The sequence below is a fragment of the Stegostoma tigrinum genome, chromosome 27, assembly GCF_030684315.1.
Source record: "Stegostoma tigrinum isolate sSteTig4 chromosome 27, sSteTig4.hap1, whole genome shotgun sequence".
NCBI classification, from domain to species: domain Eukaryota; kingdom Metazoa; phylum Chordata; class Chondrichthyes; order Orectolobiformes; family Stegostomatidae; genus Stegostoma; species Stegostoma tigrinum.
Genome location: NC_081380.1, coordinates 49,504,280 through 49,525,099, shown reverse-complemented (window position 1 = coordinate 49,525,099; position 20,820 = coordinate 49,504,280). Strand labels below are relative to the sequence as shown.

The following is a 20,820-nucleotide window of genomic DNA, read 5'->3' as shown; positions in this document are numbered from 1 at the left end:
GAATGTACAGTACTAACAAACCATTTGACTCAAGGTCCACATTGATGATGTTCCATGTCCGGCTCCTGCCATCATCCTACTTCTCATCCTGTCAACGTATACTTCTATTTTTTTTCCTGTGTGTTTATCTAGCTTCCCTTTTTAATACAACTAAACTATTCGCCACAACAACCCGCTCTCTGGATAAAGGACAGCAGAGAGAATAAGAGGAAGGGTGAGAACATTTCATCTATATGTGTTGAGGCATCTACTTTAGTATTGCTAATGATCAGTTAATCTTTTGGAACATATCTATGTGTATTTAATAAAAAATTGATGAATGTACAGTCATAACTGTTTCAAGTGTTGAACCATTTGAGTATTTTAATGAATACACCACCTTATAATATGCCCAGCAAATTTGCTCATTAGAGCAGCATTCTTCAACATTTTCAGTTCTTTGCCCATGAAAGTTCACAGGAAAATTGTTTAACTGAGTTATCATTGCATCCACTTTAGGTTTATTTAATGGAAGAATCACCAGGCAGTTTGATGTTTGACTAAACAGCAGCTTGCCAGCTCAATAGCTTTGATTTGCTTCTGAAAGAAACTGGGTAAAATATACCTCTGACTCTCGAATCCTTTTGAGAATGGAGGTAATGTGAATGATTGCAGTTCTATAATTAACAAATTCTAATTTGGAAATATTTTGGAATTCCATCATATTTTAATTTCTCTTCCTAACTCCTGTTTACCGAGGGGAAATCTGCTTTTTGGATCCTGGTCTGTTTCAATTTCACTTACTAGGAATAGTTGCATATTATATGTGTATTTAACATATTCCAGTGCATGACTAGTAATATTTTTATAAAGTGAGGACAGCAAAGGTTCTGTTTGCTCTTAGAGCTGGAGATTAGTGGCTGTGACTTGCTCCTCTTCACTTTTTTTTTCCCTGAAGCATTATACTATTTAATCTTGATGGACCGTTTTGTGAATAATCATTTTCACTCAGGGTGGTGCGAGTCTGGAATGCACTGCCTGGGAAGGTAGTGGAGGCTAGAAATATTACAATCTTTTAAAAAAATATTTGGATGGCCTGTTGAAATATCATAACATTCAACAATCTGGGACAATTGCAGGAAATTGTGATTAGAGTGACTTTAGTGGTAGTTATTTTTGGTGCAGACTCACACGGCTAAAGGGCCTGTTTTTGTGCTCTCTGATTCTATGGACTTGGTTTTACAAAATGTTTGTATGTAATCTGCTCACCTTCTCTCTTCCCCCTCTCATTTTTATTTTCAAGGAGTCTTTTTCAATGAAGGCTGATGTTCCATCATCACCAACGACCAATCAGCAGGTTGGAGACGAACAAGATTCATCTCCTTCCAAACTATCCAAAGAGGAACTCATCCAGAGTATGGACCGTGTTGACCGAGAAATAGCCAAAGTGGAACAGCAAATCCTCAAACTGAAGAAAAAACAGGTACTGAAAAGTTACTGCAGGGGGTAAGACACTAGTTTTTCACATGTATAAGTGCAGAGCCACTTCCAACTCTGTTGACTTCAACATTGGTTAGGAACATAAAACAAAAAAAAACTTGCATTTATATAGCACATTTCCTAACCTCTCAAAGCACTTGGAACCAGTGAAGTTAGTTTTGAAGAGGTAGTCACTAGTTTAATTTTGGAATCGTAGTAGCTAATTTACTCTTTCAGTATTACAATAATATCAGATTGCTTGTTTTCAGCATATTAATTGACGGATAACTAATGGTCTTGACACAAGGACACATGCCCCAGCTAATCTACGCATTATGACTTGTTTTTTTATTTCCATTCAAAAGGCTGAATGACGCCTCCAACAGCCAGTAGCTCTGACTGTTCTGCACACCTGTGGTGCCACATCTGAGTTTTAACCGTCATTTTTCACGCTCTGGTCCTGAACTGACCATTTTCTGACTTGGAGACAAGTTATCATTTGAATCAGGGTTGACACTTGAAACTGGTTTCTGGCTTTTTTTACTCCCTACTTAGGTTGTGACGAAATTCCTATGCTCTGTTACCATTACAGAAAAGATTAATGATGGAAGGGAAAAAATATTAAAGTTGCGCACGAATCTACAAATGTTTAAAAGATGGATAGTTGACAAATCTAGCTAAAGTATCACCTTATTATCTTACTTGTGGAGTCACTGCTTCAAATTCCCATTAATTTGTTTGTTGTTGATTCAGGATTATGGATAAGCTTCTTTGATTAAAATTATTAATGTATAAGTTCATAAAATACAGCAACACATTGGTACTGCATAGAAAGACTCAGCAATGTTATTAAATGAAACAATTGCTAGTTGTCATAAATATCGCCTTCTTGTCAGGGTTAGTGATTTGATGTATTCTGGATTTGTCTCTTAACTGGCTCAGCAAAATTCTGTAATGTTTAAAACTTCAGTAACTAGATTTTATTTCATTCCTTAATAACTGAAATGGATAGCAGTCAATGAAAAACAGAATAATGCAGATGCTAGACATTTTGAGATAAGTCGGAAATGCTGGAAAAAATTCAGCAGGCAAGGCATCACCTGTGAAGTAAGAGAAATGGAGTTAATGTTCCAGGTCTGTCACCTTTCATCAGACCTTTATTTCTCTCTCCACACAGATGCTGCATAGTATGCTGAGTTTATTCCTGGATTTTGTTTTTTTTACTTCGGGACATCACCTGGAGAGGTTTTGCAGTGGCATTAGGATGCTGTTCTTTGGAATTTTTACGTCATTCAGTCTGCAGATTCTATTAGCCAAGATGTGATGATGTGGAGGACAGCTGCAACAAGTGGTCATCATTGCATCATCTGTAGACCTTTTATGATGTGTTAACATACACTTGCAGCAACATTACTACTGTAATTTCTACACTTTCTAATTGCAGCAATGTATCATTGGTCATTTATAAATTAGTGATTTCTGCAATTGATTTAGAAGTGCTTACTCTCGCTTCCTACATTCCAAAAGGTAAAGTACTGTTTTGTGCATGAACACTGAAGACATTTGTGAACTGTCCTTGAAACCACACTGGGATTAATAGCAGTATTTTAGTCCTAAAGTTCAAGGCTGTAAGCACTGAAAACCCTGCACTCTGAAACTAAAAACCTTGTGTTACAGAACAACAACCTGGAGTTGACATCTGTCATTTTGATCGGATTAATGATTCTGGATGATTAAAGATAGATTCTGAAATTTGTCTCATCTCAGTTCCTTCCTGACCACAGACCTTTGATCTCTACCTGTAGAAATATTGGATTTATTTCATTCCTTCCTGATGAAGAATAACGTGATCTAGTTTGTGTTCATCAGAGGTACCAAAGTGATCTGATGATAGTTTGTGATGAGATTTGAGATGGCTATATGGCTGTTTGGTCAAGAAATGCAAATCAGCTTAGTTGATGGTTATAACTTAAAAACAGAATGAAAATTGAATATTAAGTGTTTTCTTTTAGCCTTTTTATTCTTGCATGCACTGAGTCAGCATTTCTAATCTGAAAGATCTTGCCTGCTGCGTTTTAACTTGGACGCCAACATGATGGAGCAGGTTTCAGATTGTCAGATGTTGTCAAAGCCTTGTCAAGTTTCCTTGATGTTAGATTTTCACATTTCTGTCTGTTGTAGTCCTGTTTCTGTGTTACTGTTCTCCAGATATCAACTACCTCTCAGTACTTTGTTTAATTTACTTTGTGTTATTCCTCACTGTGGGTCCAGTTTTCCACATCTTGTAAGAAATTAATATTGGGTCCTGTATTGCTGAATTTAAACCCCTCTCACCTGACATCCAGAGTGGCAATTCTGCCAATGGCCAGTAGATAGTGAGCAGAAACAGAAACTGCAGTTGGAGCAGTAACAGGGAGGGATGCAGCCATGAAAATGTATATACAAAGGTGTGTATACTGGGAGCCATTGTAAATCAGCAAGAATAGTACGTTTTGTTTGAGCTCAAGGTTTGAAAGGTGGAGGAAATGATGCGTTTGAATAATCCGTTGTGGAGGCAATCAATCTTTTATTTTGCTTGATGCGTAAAGCACTTTCCCCATTTGAGAGTAATCACAATGCGATCCTGCGATCTAATCAACAGGACCTTAAAAGACTCCCACATATCTGTTGTGGAGTTACCCTCAACTGTTAATCCACATTCTCCAATTTCTGTTGTGATTACTCCACTGCTGACCAGTGGCAAGTAAAGTTGGATTAGGTTGTGTATGTTGGCAAGAAAATTGACTCTGTCTTTGTGTTGCTTCATAGCAACAGCTTGAAGAGGAAGCTGCCAAACCTCCAGAGCCTGAGAAACCAGTCTCCCCTCCTCCAGTGGAACCAAAACATCGCAGTATCGTCCAGATTATCTATGATGAAAACAGGGTAAGGACTAAAACTTCAGGGAGTTTTCATTATTCCACTTCTGAAGAAGTTGAGGGCTTTCTAAGTGATTTACCTGGTATTGTTTACACAGGCTACATCCCACATAGAATCTGGGGAGATTTGGTGGAAAATGTCAGGTTCCTTACTATAGGCTGCAGATGGATATGCATGATAATAATAGGCCAATGTTGTCAGTTACTGAGACAATATAACCATGAATAAAACATGTCAGTTTGTTGTTTCTAATGTCTGCTAAGATTAGCAACCTTTAATTTGACACACCCTGTCCTCCTCAATTGGTTTTCTCATGGAGATTTTTGAATTCAACCTGCTAAATAAGGCAGTAAGAGCGCCCTTGTTCCAGCACTTTTAAAAATGCATATGGGCTTAAAGCCACACTACTTAAGTAACATAGAAACAGTAGAGTACACAGTATATTTGAGATATCCAAATTCAGTTGGCAGGAAGAATAAAGGAGTGTGCCAGTGAAACCAGGCACACTTCACTGCTGTGAAATTTTAGTAATACTTGATAGCTTTCTGTGTGGTTATATTCATTTATCTGTTTTTGTTTCCCTAACATGAGCAAACTCTATGAACTCAGCAAGCCAACAGTGAATTCTGTTCTAGTCTAAGCAGTACCTGGGTACATAGAGACCTGTAATTATCCAGGAATTTCTTACAGGTATCCCTGTTTATTAAACTTTCTGTGATACATTTATAGCCACAAAACTAGCGGGTCCCCAAATCCGCATCCAATGTGAGGGCAAAATTTGTGAAGGCTAGCTTCACAAACAGCAATGTAGAGTCATACAGCACAGAAGAGGCCTTTGGCCATCAGGTCTGCACCGATCTATCTCGATTAATCCTCCTTTCAATCACTTAACCAGTAGCCTTGCATGTTCAAATGCTCATCCATGTATTTTTTAAAGGTTATGAAGTTTTCTTCTCTACTAATCTCCCAGGCAGTGCAAATGCCCTTCTTTGGTGAATACTGATAGAAAGTACTCATTAAGGATCTTGCCCATTTCCTCTGGCTCCATACATAACCTCCTTCCTTTGTCCTGAGTGGCCTACTCTTTGCTGAGCTACCCTCTTGCCCGTCCTTAAACCTGCTGGCCACGGACATTTCATAGCCCCCTTTAGTCCTCCTAGCTCCCCATTTGAGCTCCTTCCTACTGTCTCTTTATTCTTCAAGAACTTTGTTTTTAATTGCTTAGACCGTAGGTACGTGTACTTTATTTTACTAAGCTGATAATTTCCCCTGTCACCTGAGATTCCCCAATCCTGCCAATCCTCTCCTGCGATCTAATCAACAGGACCTTAAAAGACTCCCACATATCTGTTGTGGAGTTACCCTCAACTGTTAATCCACATTCTCCAATTTCTGTCTAATTCAGTTACAGTTGGCCTTCACCCAATTTAACATCTTTATCCAAGGTCCACTCTTCTAAGTATCCATAAGTATCTGCAAATTTATGGGGTTGAGGTCACTATTCCCAAAATGCTCCCCCACTGAAACATTGATCATTTCCCAATAACAGGTTCAGTATGAATCCCTCCCTCATTAGACAGTTCGCATCCTATTTCAAAAAACCTACCTGGACACACCAAACTAACTGCTCCCCATCCAAACCTTAGCTCTGAGTGAATACCAGTCAACATAGGGGGTTAAAATTACCCACCACAACAACTCTGTTACTTTTGCATCTTTCCAGAATGTGACTACATATCTCCTTTTTCTATCTCCTGCTGGCAGCTGGGAGGTCTATACAATCCTAGCATTGTGATTGCACCTTTCCTATTCCTTAGCTGTACCCATACTGTCTTGTTGAGAGATTTCTCCAGTATGTCCTCCCTCATCACAGCTGTGATCTGTTCCTCAACCAGTAATGCAACTCCTCCACCTCTTTTGTTTCCTCCTGTCTTGTCTAAAACATCACTATCCCGAAAGGTTAAACTGTTAACCCTGTCCCTGTTTCAACCATGCCTCCGTGTGTCCAGGCTCAAACTTTATCTGTCTTACCCGTCATACTTTGGAGGAAGTACCGAGGAAGGGTCACCAGACACAAAACATTAACTGATATTTTTGTTTTTTTTTTCTTCACAGATGCTGCCAGACCTGCTGAGCTTTTCCAGCAATTTTGTTTTTGTTACCTGTCATATTTCTTGTATTGAAGCAAATTCAGTCCAAACCCTCATTTCTGCTAAGTTCAACAACCTCTCCCTGACTGCTGTTCCTCTTTGCTATATTTACCTTAGACTGAGGAACAGCTTGAGTCTATAGTTTCTGATATTCTGCTCCAGTCCCAACCACCATTAGCACCACACCCCCATCCACCTTCACTGTCTTGAACCCTCACAGTGACACTTGCAAACCTCCCTGCCAAAATATTGGTGTCCCTCCATTCTTGCACATGTCTCACCTGCTCCCTCCACCAGCTCTTTAGCCATGTGTTTAGTTATACTTTTTGTCTTCCTTGCCTCAGTAGCATGTAGCTGAAGGTGCAATCGAGATTACTGTCCACGTCTGCTGTTTAGTTTACTACCTAGCTCCCTGAATTGTAGTTGCAGGACCTTGCCACACTTCTGCCTGTTTACCCTCCATTTGCAGGATGCCCCGTACCTGCTCAGAGACATCCACATCCATGACCCTGGCACCAGGGAGGCAACATACCATCCTGGAGTCTCGGTCACAGCCACAGGACAACCCATCTGTTCCTCTGACTATCCAGTCTCCAATTACCATTGCTCTAATATGCTTTGTCCCTCTCCTGTGTACAGCAGGACCAGCCATGGTGCCACCAATCTGACTGCTGCTGCTGTTACCTGATGAGCCAATCTCCTCCTTCAGTATCCAAAACGGAATTGTTGCTTGACAGGGGAACAGCTGTAGGGGACTCCTGCACACACTGCCTGCCCTGTAATAGTCACCCATGTATCTTTCTGTACCTTGGGTGTGACAATGCTTCTATAACTTGATGCCCTGATGTTGTCCGCCATTTGTTTGCTCCGTAGCTCAAGCTGAGCCATTTCTTTGATGAGCAGCTGAAGATGGCTACATGTTCTGCAGATGTAATTATCAGGATGCTGTTACTGTCCGTGATTGACCACATCTCACAGGCAGAACACACAACCCCACCAAAAAACATAACCACGTCTCTGAAAACAATAAATACTGGAGATCACAGCAGGTCAGGGAGCATCCGTGGAGAGACAGTGAGCTAATGTTTTGAGTCTAGATGACTATTCATCAAAACTGAAATTGAGTGTTGGGAGGACAGCATTTATGCTATGGTTGGGGGAGGGGGAAGACAGTGGAGTGTAGAGTCCTGGGTGGGGAAGAACATTGATAGTTCGGATTGAATGATCAGAATGTTAGAATGGCAGAACAATGGTGTGTCTGACTGCAAAACTTGAAAGAATAGACAGTCCCACTGGGGCGGGGGGTTGGGGTGGGGGTGGGGGAGAGAGGGAAGAGACGACATGGTGACGGAGAATGTAACAAGTAAAACTAAAAGAAAGGGAAGGAATGGGAATTGGCTCACAGCTTGAAATTGTTGAACTCAGTATTAAGCCCAGAAGGCTGTAAGATGTCTCATCTGAAGATGATAACAAAGTGTGAAGCTGGATGAACACAGCAGGCCAAGCAGCATCTCAGGAAGCTGTCGTTTCGGGCCTAGACCCTTCATCAGAGGACCCTCTGATGAAGGGTCTAGGCCCGAAACGTCAGCTTTTGTGCTCCTGAGATGCTGCTTGGCCTGTTGTGTTCATCCAGCTTAACACTTTTTGTTATCTTGTATTCTCCAGCATCTGCAGTCCCCATTATCTCTAATCTGAAGATGAGATATTTTCCCAGTTTGTGCTGTGAATCACTGGAGCATTGCAGCCTACAGAGGATAGACAAGTGGACATGCGAGCAGGACACTGTGTTAAAATGACCGGCTACAGGAAGGTCGCGGTCATGCTTGCACACAGACCTGAGGTGTTCTGCAGAGGAGTCACCCAGTTTGCATTTAGTTTCTCCAGTGTAAAGTAGGGTACTGTGGCTGCAGCGAGTACAGTACACAAGATTGGAGGAGGTACAGGTGAAATGCTGCATCACCTGGAAAGTCTGTTGGGCCCTTGGATGGTGAGCAGGGAGGAAGTGAAGGGGCAGTAGTTGCATCTTGTGTAGTTACATGGGAAGGTGCCATGGGAAGAGCAGGTGGTGTTATTAGTGGTCAGTGAATGGACTAGGATGCCCGGGAGCGAATGATCACTGCAAAATGCAGATGGGGGAGTGAAGGAAAGATGTGTTTGCTGGTGGTGTTCTGCTGGAATTGTCTGAAACGGCAAAGAATAATCATTTGTGTGTACAGGCTGTTGGGATGAAGAGTGAGAACAAGGGGTTCTCGATCACACTGTTGTGAGTGATGGGAATGGGCAAGGGCAGAAGCACAGGTAATAGTTTGGATGTGGTTCAGGGACCTTCCAACCTCAATGGGTGGGAAATCACTGTTTTAGAAGAAGCAAGCCATATCAGCAGCATTGTTTTGAAGGCGGCATCATCGGAACAGATACAACATAGGCAAATGAACTGGTAGAATGAGATGGCATTAAGAATCCACAAGGTAATGATCAGTGAGCCTGTCTACCACAGCACCACCTAATCAGTCGGTTTAATAACAAAGCTAGGATTGTATCTGAGAGAGTCAAATGCAGGTTAAAGTGGGTGAGAGAAACAGAGATTGAGACGGCCAGTGTCACGCCAGTAATTTTCAATGAAGAGATCGAGGTTGGCAGGTAAGAGGGCTGTGGAAAGGGTCCACATAGAGAGTGAATACTTGGAGACAGGTGAAGGGATCAGTGGAAGGGAGGGAGGATTCCTGCCTGAAGAAGTGAGCACTGAGATGGAGGCAGCAGAAAAAAAGCTGAACAATGTAGTAAGCCTGAAATTCATTAAGGTAGGGGTGTAAGGATATGAAGCCGAGTCCTTTGCTGAGGGCAAGGTCAGGAGGTATGGTGAAAACACAGCAAGGGCTGGGATTGGGGAGTGTGACCACAGGGTGACAGAAAGCAATGGTATCTGAGGGCTGACAAGGGATGGGTGCTCAGGGGACAGTAAGGGAGCAACTCTGAGTGATGGCAGGGAATGGGGTCCAAGAGGTGGAAGTGGGAGGACGGCACGGAATGGATGTTGAAATCCATGAGTTGCTGAAGCTTGGGTGCCTTGATGTCTGAAAGGGAGTCTTTTGTTGAGGGAACAGCTGAGATGAAGGATGAAGTCAAACCGGGGAAGGGAACATTGAGAGAGGGTGTGTCAATGCCACTGCAGAGTGGAATCAAGTGTGCCCATGTCAGCACATGTCATTGATCGTGGATCACAGGAAGTGTTTGGAGCAGCAACCTGAAGAATGTTGTAGGTCCTGGAGCTGCTTGTAGTTCTGCATGGATTCAAAACATGAAGAGTGAAACTTGAGTTGAAATCCATGTGGCGTAAGACAGAGTCATTGGCAGTCACTGAGAATGGAATTATGGCTGTGAAAGCATGTTTTGGCAAACACCAGCAGTGAATCGGAAAACAACAAAAATGTACATGGTGAAAGACACAACTGGAATCCCTGTCTGGAGGAAGAGCAAAATTACTTTAGGATAAGTATTCCTCGAAGAGACAACATAGGAGCAAATTACTACAGATGCTGGAATCTGAACTGAAAACAACAAATGCTGGAGATCACAGTGAGCCAGACAGTATCTGTGGAGAGAGAACAAGCTAACGTTTTGAATCTTTATGACCCTTCATCAGAACTGAAGTGTGGAGGTGAAAGCATTTATGCTATAGTTGGCTGTTAGTTAATTAAAATCAAACTTATAAACTATCTAAAAATTAGTTGTTACTTTCTGACAAAAAGCCCCTCTATCATACTATCTAAACTCCTTGTCCTGATCAGAAATGGACTAACTGTGATAATCCTTTAGAAAGACTGAGATACTTGTTCTGTAACACAGGGAGATTCCTTCACCTTCTAAAATACTTTAATTTCTTTGTTAGCAGAAGATATTGCTGAATAAATTTGATTGAATCCTTTGAAGAAATGCCCAGGTGTGTAGATGAGGGTGGTGTAACTGATTTAGTTTATTTGGATTTCGGCAAGGCCTTTTACAAGGTCTTATATGGGATTAAGAATGTCAAAGCACATGGAAAGCAGCTTGACAAGATTGATCCAAATTAGCTTAGTGATAGGAGACAGGATGGTGATAGAAAACTGCTTCTATGCGTAAGAGGCTGGGGCACAGTAGCATACTGGAGGGATTGCTGGATTCCTTCTTTTTTTAAAAAAAAAGAACTGTAGATTCTGGGAATGGGAAACATAAACGGAAATTGCTAGAAAAACTGAGGAGGTCTGGGAGCATCTGTTGAGAGAAAGCAGACATAACGTTTAGGATCCAGTGTCCTTTCTTTGGAAGCAGTTTCCATTTTTGTTCTGGATTCCTTATTGTTCAGAATATATAATGATACAGAAGAAAATGTGCAGTGGTTGATATATAAGGTTGTGGACGACGCAAGTGTTAGCAAAGTAGAACATAGAACAGTACAGCACAGAACAGGCCCTTCAGCCCACGATGTTGTGCCGACTATTGATCCTCATGTATGCACCCTCAAATTTCTGTGACCATGTGCATGTCCAGCAGTCTCTGAAATGTCCCCAATGACCTTGCTTCCACAACTGCTGCTGGCAACGCATTCCATGCTCTCTCAACTCTGTGTAAAGAACCCGCCTCTGACATCCCCTCTATACTTTCCTCCAACCAGCTTAAAACTATGACCCCTCGTGTTGGCAAAGTAATTAGTAGTGAGGAAGGAGGTCTCAGGCTACAGGATGATATAGTCAGACAGAGATTGGAAGCAGTTGAAGCATAGCTTATGAGAGCAGGGAGGTTGTAGTGGAACTGTATAGGACTTGGGTTAGGCCACAGCTGGAGTACAATGTGCAGTTCTGGTCACCACACAAGTAGAAGGATGTGACTGCACTTGGTAGAGGAGGTGGTGTTGGGCGGGGTTGGCAAAGCACATTCACCAGGGTGACCACCCCCAAGTCGTGGTCCACATAGGCACAAAACGACATAGGTAGAAAGAGGGATAGGGATGTTAGGCAGGATTTCAGGGAGCTAGGGTGGAAGCTGAGAGCTAGAACAAACAGAGTGGTTATCTCTAGTTTGTTACCCATGCCACATGATAGCGAGGCAAAGAACAGGGAGAGATTTCAGCTGAACACGTGGCTGCAGGGATGGTGCAGGAGGGAGGGCTTTAGGTACATGGACAATTGGGGCTCATTCTAGGGAAGGTGGGACCTCTACAAACAGGACGGTCTCCACTTGAACCAGAGGGGCACTAATATCCTGGGTGGGAAATTTGCTAGTGCTATTCGGGTGGATTTAAACTAGTTCAGAAGGGGGATGGGAAACTGAGGTGTAGTCCTAGTACACAGGAGGATGAGCGTAGGGAGGACATGGCAGACAGCAAGCTGGGTTGAAGTGTATCTGCTTTAACGCCAGGAGTATCCAGAATAAGGTAGGTGAGCTTGCAGCTTCGATAGGTACCTAGGACTTCGATGTTGTGGGCATTTCGGAGACATGGATAGAGCAGGGTCAGGAATGGATGTTGCAGGTTCCAGGGTTTAGATCTTTCATTAAGGTCTGTAAAAGAGGGGGAGGTGTGGCTTTGTTAGTCAAGGACAGTATAACGGTGGCTGGAAGAACTTTTGATGAGGACTCGTCTACTGGGGTGGTATGGGCTGATGTCGGAAACAGGAGAGGAGAGATTACACTGCTGGGAGTTTTTTATAGGCCCACGCAAAGTTCCAGGGATGTGGAGGAGAGGATTGGCAAAACTATTCTGGGCAGGAGTGAAAAGAACAGGGTGGTCATTATGGGAGACTTTAACTTCCCTAACATTGACTGGAAATGCTATAACTCTAGTACGTCGGATGGATCAGTTTTTGTCCAATGTGCGCAGGAGGGTTTCCTGACTCAGTATGTCGAAGGACCAACAAGAGGGGAGGCCACACTGGATCTGGTACTTGGTAATGAACCAGGCTTGGTGTTTGATTTAGTGATAGGTGAGCACTTTGGAGAGAGTGACCATAATTCTGTTACGTTTAGTTTATCGATAGAAAGGGATAGGAACATGCCACAGGGCAAGAGTTATAGATGGGGGAAGGGCAATTATAATGTGATTAGGCAAGACTTAGGAGGCATTGAATGGGTTAGCAAAATGCAGGGGATGGGGACAATCGAAATTTGGAGCTGGCTTAAGGAACAGATATTGCGTGTCCTTGATAGGTATGTCTCTGTCAGGCAGGGAGGAAGTGATAAGGAAAGGGAACTGTGGTTGACTAAAGAAGTTGTATCTCTTGTTAAGCGGAAGAGGGAGGCTCATGTGACGATGAAATGAGATGGTTCAGATGAGGCGATGGAGAGTTACAGATTAGCTAGGAAGGATTTAAAGAGAGAGTTAAGAAGAGCAAGGAGGGGACATGAGCAGACATTGGCAGGTAGAATAAAGGAGAACCCTAAAGCTTTCTATAGGTATGTGAGGAATAAGAGGATGACTAGGGTAGGAATAGGGCCAGTCAAAGACAGAAGTGGGAAGTTGTGTGTGGACCCTGTGGAGATTGGAGAGGTGCTTAATGATTATTTCTCATCTGTTTTCACTCAGGAAAAGGAGAATATTATAGAGGAGAAGACTGAGTTACGGGCTACTAGAATTGAAAGGATTGAGGTTAGTAAGGAGGAGGTGTAATCAATTCTAGAACGTGTGAACGTAGATAAATCCCTGGGACCAGATGGGATTTTTCCGAGGATTCTCTGGGAAGCTAGGGAGGAGGTGGCAGAGCCTTTGGCCTTGATCTTTGAGTCCTCATTGTCTACAGGTTTAGTACCAGAGGACTGGAGGATTGCAAATGTTGTGCCCTTGTTCAAGAATGGCAGTAGGGATGACCCAGGTAATTATAGACCTGTGAGCCTTATGTCTGTTGTAGGAAAGATTTTGGAAAGGATGATAAGGGATAGGATTTATAATCATCTAGCAAGCAACAATTTGATTGGAGATAGTCAGCATGGATTCGTCAAGGGCAGGTCATGTCTCACAAACCTCTGAGTTTTTTGAGAAGGTGACCAAGGACGTGGATGAGGGTAGGGCAGTTGACATGGTGTACATGGACTTCAGTAAAGCCTTTGATAAGGTTCCACATGGTAGGCTATTGGAGATAATACAGAGGCATGGGATTGAGGGAGTTTTAGCAGTTTGAATTAGAAACTGGCTTTCTGTAAGAAGGCGCGTGGTGGTTGATGGAAAATATTCAGCCTGGAGTCCGGTTACTAATGGTGTGCCTCAAGGATCTGTTTTGGGACCACTGCTGTTTGTCATTTTTATAAACGACTTGGACGCAGGCAGAGGTGGATGGGTTAGTAAGTTTGCAGATGACACTAAAGTCGGTGGAGTGGTGGACGATGTGGAAGAATGTTGCAGGGAGACTTGGAGAGACTGCAGAATTGGGCCAAAAGGTGGCAAATGGAGTTTAATACGGATAAATGTGAGGTGATTCACTTTGGGAGGAATAATAGGAAGGCAGAAGACCGGGTCAATGGAAAGATTCTTGGTAGTGTGGATGTGCAGAGGGATCTTGGTGTCCATGTACATCGATCCCTGAAAGTTGTCACCCAGGTTGATAGTGCTGTTAAGAAGGCTTACGGTGTGTTAGGTTTTATTGGTAGAGGGATTGAGTTCCGGAGCCGTGATGTCATGATGCAGTTGTACAAAACGCTAGTGCCTCATTTGGTATATTGCGTGCAGTTCTAGTTGCCCCATTACAGGAGGGATGTGGAAGCAATGGAAAAGGTACAGAGGAGATTTACCAGGATGTTGCCTGGTCTGGAGCGCAGGCCCTGTGAAGAAAGACTGAGGGACTTGGGTCTGTTCTCACTGGAGAGAAGGAGGCTATGAGGGGATTTAATAGAAACATACAAGATGATCAGAGGATTAGATAGGGTGGACAGTGAGAGTCTTTTTCCGAGGATGATGACTTCAGCTTGTACAAGGGGGCATAGCTACAAATTGAGGGGTGATAGATTTAAGACAGATGTCAGAGGCAGGTTCTTTACTCAGAGAGTGGTAAGGGCATGGAATGCCCTCCCTGCCAATGTAGATAACTCAACCACAGGGGCATTTAAACAGTCCTTAGATAAGAATATGGATAATGATGGGATAGTGTAGGGGGATGGGCTTAGATTAGTTCACAGGTTGGCGCAACATCGCGGGCTGAAGGGCCTGTTCTGCGCTGTATTGTTCTATGTTCTATAAATGTTGTCTGGAATGGAACATTTTAACTATAAAGAGAACCTGATATTTTGTTTGTAATTCATTTGTGGGATATGGCCATTGCTAGTGCCCATCCGTAATTGCCCAGAGGGCGGTTGAGAGTCAGCAACATCGCTGTGGGTCTGGAGTCACATTTAGTCCAGACCATATCAGGATGGCAGTTTCCTTCCCTAAGGGACATTGGTGAACCAGATGGGTTTTTCTGATAATCAGCAATTTGATGATCATCATTAGTCTCCTCTAGTGATTCTAGGTTTTTTTATTGAATTCAAATTCCATCATATGCCATGGCAGGATTTGAACCCTGTTCCTCAGAACATTAGCTGGGTCTGTGGATTAATAGTTTGGAGATACTGCCACTAGGCCATTGGCTCGCCAGGATAAACTCTGTTTTCTTTGGAGCAGAGAAGGCTGAAGGGAACATGACTGAGGTGTGTAAAATTGAGGGGCATGGATTGAGTAGATAGGAAGTTGAACGATCAGTAATGTAATGGGATAATTTATAAAGCATGGCTGGTTTAGAGGGAATTTTTGTCCACCTATAAAGTGGTAGGAATATAGAATGCTCTCCTTGGAAGGGTAGTAAAGACAGGAGACATCACAACTTTGTAAAAGTACTTGGGTGAGCAATTGAAATATAACATTCAAGGCTGTGGGCCAAGTGCTGGAAAGTGGGAATAATGTGGATAAGTTGCATTGACTCAATGGGCCAGGCAGTCTCTTCTGTACTGTGACATAATGCAACTGTAACAAGCAAAATAAAATGTTTAAATGTTTGTACGGCTGGGATGTTTGTGTTAACAATTACTTTGCTTAGCAGAAAAAAGCAGAAGAAGCTCACAAAATACTTGAAGGTCTGGGTCCAAGAGTAGAATTGGTAAGTTTCATGCATCTGATGTCCATACAATGTTCTTTGTCTGCCGCATGCTTCTGATTTCAGTCATTCAATGTTACCCGTGTATTATAACTATCAAAAGGTTGCAGTTATAAGATGCACAATTCCGATCAGATTACCGTTGGTTGCATTCATTTGTTTCTTACAACCATGCCCACATCAGGTCAATGTGAAACACTCAGAAAAGATTCCATGTCACACATCACACAATTAAAATCATGATCTGACCTGAATAAAGACTGTACAATATGGACAGGCCAGTATATGATTAATGATGGTGCCACATTCTTGTGCGAAGTGTATGAAATTTTATATTTATATGTCTTTTACCAAAGAACCTCCATCAACACAAGGTTGTTCACTGTCTCTGAGGAGCATTTGTAGCTAAGAACATAAATGGGAGCATGAGTAGACTGCATGTTTCATTGAGCCTGCTTCAGTACTCATTGCAATCATAACTGATGTTTGACTTCATCTCCACTTTGCTACCTGCTCCGTGTTTAATTTCATTCTTTGAGAGACCAAAAAGCTCTGTCTCAGCATTAAACGTTTTCATTGGTGGAGCATTCACAACTCCTAGGGATAGAGAAATCCATTGATTCACAATCCTTTGAGCAATGAAATTTCTCCTCTTCTCAATCCTAATTGAGACTGCATTTGTGTTATAAGTTCCCCACCCAGAGAAACAACGTCTGTCTACCCAGCCAAACTGCTTTATAGTCTTAAATGCTTCAATACAATCATCTCTCATTCTCTAACTTCCAGAGAATATAGACCTAATTTGCTTACTATCTCATCATGGAACACTTAACAGTGTGTTGCATCTGCACGATGCAATGCAGTATCTCATCAAGGCTTCTCTGACAGCTTCAACCCCATGCCTTTACTACATCGAAGAACAAGGGCAGAAACTGCAAGTTCTCCTCCAAGCTTTACACAATGCTGGTACACCATTCCTCCACTGTCACTTGGCCAACATCCTGAAACTCCTTCCTCCACAACATTATGGGTGTACCTATACCCCGGAGACTACAGTGGTATAAATAAGCAGCTCAGCACCACCTCCAGGGCATTTAAAGATGGGCAATACATAAATTTTAGTATTTCTGGTGATACCCACGTCTCGTGAATGAATTTAAGAAAGTTCTATCTCATGAACCTTTGCTATGACACCTGCACTGTCGGTATCTCCTTCCTTAAATATAGAGGCCAAAATTACAGTCTTACACTGGTTATAGAGCTAGTTGGGAAAGGTCTATCAATTATTAACACTGGATATATTTCTGTTACTCTAACAATAGGATGCAGTGCTGATGGGAACTGCTCCATAATTCTACAATTCTGAGTAGAGTTTCTCCTCCTTTCTGAAATAATGGGACTGTATTTGCAACTTTCTAATCTGCAGTAACCATTCAGAATTTACAGAATTTTCAAGGATGACCACCAGTACATCCACTGTCTTGAAAGCTGCCTCTTTCACCACTCTTTTAAAGCAGGTCCTGGGGATGTGTGCTTTCAGTACAATTACTTTCTCCAATATTGAATCTTTACTTATGCTAATTTATTTTTGTTCCTCATTCTGACAGTACCTCGATTCTATTACTCCTGCATCTTCCACTGTAAAGAGAGCCCCATTGTCGTTATTTAAAGCTTCTGCCATTTCCACATTTCATATCATAAATTTTGCTGTATCAGCTTATAATGGGCCTACTTTTGCCTTTGCTCATGGTTTTCTTTTAATAAATCTACAAAAGCTTTTACAGTGTACTTTGTATTTCTTGTTAGTTTACATTCATATTGTATTCTCTCTATCCATTTCTCAGTCCTCTGAACTCTTAAACACTCTTGTCCTTCAGTTACTGTATTTTTTGGGAAACTTTATAGGCTATTCCTTCACTCTAATACTATCATTAACTTGATTGGTTGTCCACATTTAACTCATTTTCCTGTTTGCTTTCTTTTGTATATCAGGATGTTTGTAAATACAAGTAATTACCTGTCGACGATCTAACTTTTAATCAGTTTTAACGATATATCATAACCAACTTGTCCATCATACATTCAGGCTTTTTGTTTAGATTTAAGACTCTAGTTGAATTACGTTGCATTACAGGACATTGTCTTCAGACTGAGTGGAAAATACCACCATATTGTGGTCACTTTTCCTGAAAGACATTTTATAACAAGGTTACTACTTAGTCCTTTGTCTCTGAAGATGCTAGAAGTAAAATAGCCCCCTGTTCCATAGTTGGTTCCTCCTCACATTAATCTAGGAATCTTGTACACCTCCAGGAACTTTGTCCGCCATAGCATTGATGCTCCTTATTCAGTCTTTAGATTGAAATTATCTTTGATTACTGTGCACTCCTTGTTATGTGTGCCCCTGATTTCTGCTATACCCTACATTATCACTATTATTTGGCTTATAGACAATAACTACCAATGTTTCCAATGAAGAGTCATACTGGATTCAACATTTGCTCTGTTTCTGTCTCCACAGAAGCTGCTAGACCTGCTGAGTTTCTCTACTTTGTTTTTGTTTTTGTTTTCATTTCAAATTTCTAATATCAACAATATTTTGTTTTTATTATCCTAAGTTTGTTGCACTTTGCTTTTTCTTACCTTCACTAAAGTTTCAACGTCTTGTTCTTCAGATCCTAGAATCCCTACAGTGCAGAAAGATGCCATTCGGCCCACTTTAGACTGCGTCAACCCTCTGAAGATCATCCAATCCAGACCCCAGCACCCACCCTATACCTATAACCTCACATTAGCCATGGCTAATCCATCTAACCTGCACTACCCTGGACACTATAGGACAATTTTGCTCAGCCAATCAACCTAATCTGCACACCTTTGGACTGTAGGAGGAAACTGGAGTACCTGGAGGAGACCCTGCATGCACAGAGAACAGGCATACTCCATACAAACTGTCACCGCAGGCTGGAGTCGAACCCAGATCCTTCGCACTGTGAGGCAGCAATGCTAACCACTGAGCCACAGGCCGCGCCCATCTTAAGATGCTCTCTCATTAATGCCCTGACCTCATCCCTTATCAGCAACTAACATTCACACATGCAGTAAGGCCTTGTAGGCCCACAAATGATGCAGAACAAAAACAACAGAAGACCATGAAACCCAGAGCTTCTGTCTGCTTCTGCTTGCTGGATCTGGACATTGGCTGCAAGTGAATGAAGGGTAGTTACCAATTCGGCCGTTACATTTCTCTATTTAAAACCAAACCTTTAGGTGAACCTGAGTGATTTATAGATTGTGGATTGTGGTATTATCCACCTGTAGGAAGATAAGTTTATTTAACATTTTCTCTCTGCCTGTTTGTTAAGACATTGCATGAATTTTTGATGAGGTTTTCAGAGTCGTCCATCTATTATGATGCTTTAAGGAAGTGTGAATGATTTTTTGTTTCTGGGATTGTTAGGCCAGCGATTACTCTTAATTTTTTTTGATCAATCATAACTATTCACTCATATATGTTGATAATCATCAATCTCAACTTTTTCAGCCACTTTACAACCAGCCATCTGATACGAAGATTTACCATGAAAACATCAAAACGTAAGTAACATCTGATATGGTTGCTGTGCTGTATGCTATGAATTGGATTGAACAATACTATGGCCTAGGGTTTGCTGCCCTGAACCCACCATACTGGATATCAGTCAGTGATGTATATTGGAGTTTAATCACCTAATGACCCGTGAAAAGCTACTGCCATCTCACAAATCTATTTTGAGTGGTTCTTAAGCAGAATAGAACAATCTGAACAAATTACTCAACTTCATAATTTTAAAAAAAATGTCGATCTGTTGCTTCCTTACCCATCTCTTGGTCAATCCAGCCAAACTAATGTCATAAAATAGAATGTAACATTGGTTAAATACTACTGTATACCAGATTTGGAATGTAATGATCTTGAGTTCTCCTTAACACAAAATTACCACGTTCGTGTAGGTTCAATTTACTTACATTTCAAAAAGGTTTACTTAGCAGACAAACTGTAAATTTGCAGTTACAGACCAACATTTGTACCTTAGTCTAGTATACTGCTGCTTGGCCTCTTTATAGCTGCTAGTTATGTGGTATCGTTCTTGTCCTTGGCTTACAGACAGACTGGGCTCTTGAAGCAGTAATCAACAGAATGTCGGCAGGTCGGCACAACATCGAGGGCCGAAGGGCCTGTACTGTGCTGTAATGTTCTGTGTTCTGTGTTCTATATGTGTAATTCTTTCAATGCTGTACTGTCTATTCAGCACAGTTCTTTCAAGGTGCGCTCAATCATCTATTAATTCCTCCTTTATTAACTGTGAAATCATGATATGTAGGATTACGTAGGGTAAGGAACATATCAGACTATTTGGAACCATTCATGCCACTATTTATGCTGCACTTGAGCCTCAGCCCAGCTTTGCTATCCAAGTCTAGCATAGTGATCTCATGTTCTCTTCCATAAATGCTTGTCTAGCTTCCCCGCAAATTTATTTATACTGTTTGTTTCAATGACTTCTGTGGTAGCAAGTTCTGTATTCTCTTCACAATTTAAAGCAAATTTCCTTCTGAATTTTCTATTAGATTTCTTGCTGATCACCTTAAAATGAGTGTCTGTAGTTAAGTGCCTCCCCAAAAGGGGAAGCATTATAGTGTCAGAGTCACTTAAGCCACCAGCATAATGACTTTAGGCTGGTTTGTCCCAGAACAATTCAGTCAGTCCCACTTTACTAATCAGTGCCAGGAACCTTGTAAGGTTTTTTTTCTTTCAAGTGTCCATTCATTTTTCCTTTTGGAATTATTGATCCTGTATCTACTACTGTTGTAAGAAATGAGTTCTATATCGTTCCCTCTTGCTGCTTAAAAGAATGTTCTGTATCTCTTAGTCAAAACCATAAGAACTGTGTCCCCTAGTACTTGTTGTGTTATGCCTCACTGAAGTAGCATGCTTGAACTCAAACCTCATTATTCTTGCAGTGAGCACAAAAGTTAAAGGTTTTATAGAAGTACGTAAATCTCCCCAATTTATCTATCAGATAATTTAGCTTTTAAAAAGTGCAGCAGTCTCTTCAGCAACTGTTAAAGCAGTCCTTTTTTTCCATTTAAAAATTCAGAAAAATATAAAGATACTGTATTTACTGCAACCTCAGCTAATAAGCTGACTTTTTCCTTGTTTA

General features: G+C 41.6%; 1 protein-coding gene across 12 annotated transcripts in view; it reads left to right on the top strand.

Moving 5' to 3' along the window:
• ncor1 (nuclear receptor corepressor 1) overlaps positions 1–20,820 on the top strand; it is a 382,757-nt gene that overhangs the window by 94,198 nt on the left and 267,739 nt on the right. For 10 of the 12 annotated variants that reach the window (XM_048557338.2, XM_048557335.2, XM_059655480.1 and 7 more), the window contains 4 exons: positions 1,283–1,462; positions 4,267–4,380; positions 15,560–15,619; positions 19,161–19,213. In XM_048557338.2, coding sequence (XP_048413295.1) covers positions 1,283–1,462; positions 4,267–4,380; positions 15,560–15,619; positions 19,161–19,213 — 407 coding nt within the window. The remainder of the gene's footprint in view (positions 1–1,282; positions 1,463–4,266; positions 4,381–15,559; positions 15,620–19,160; positions 19,214–20,820) is intronic. The other 2 variants (XM_048557340.2, XM_048557334.2) reach the window with 1 other exon arrangement.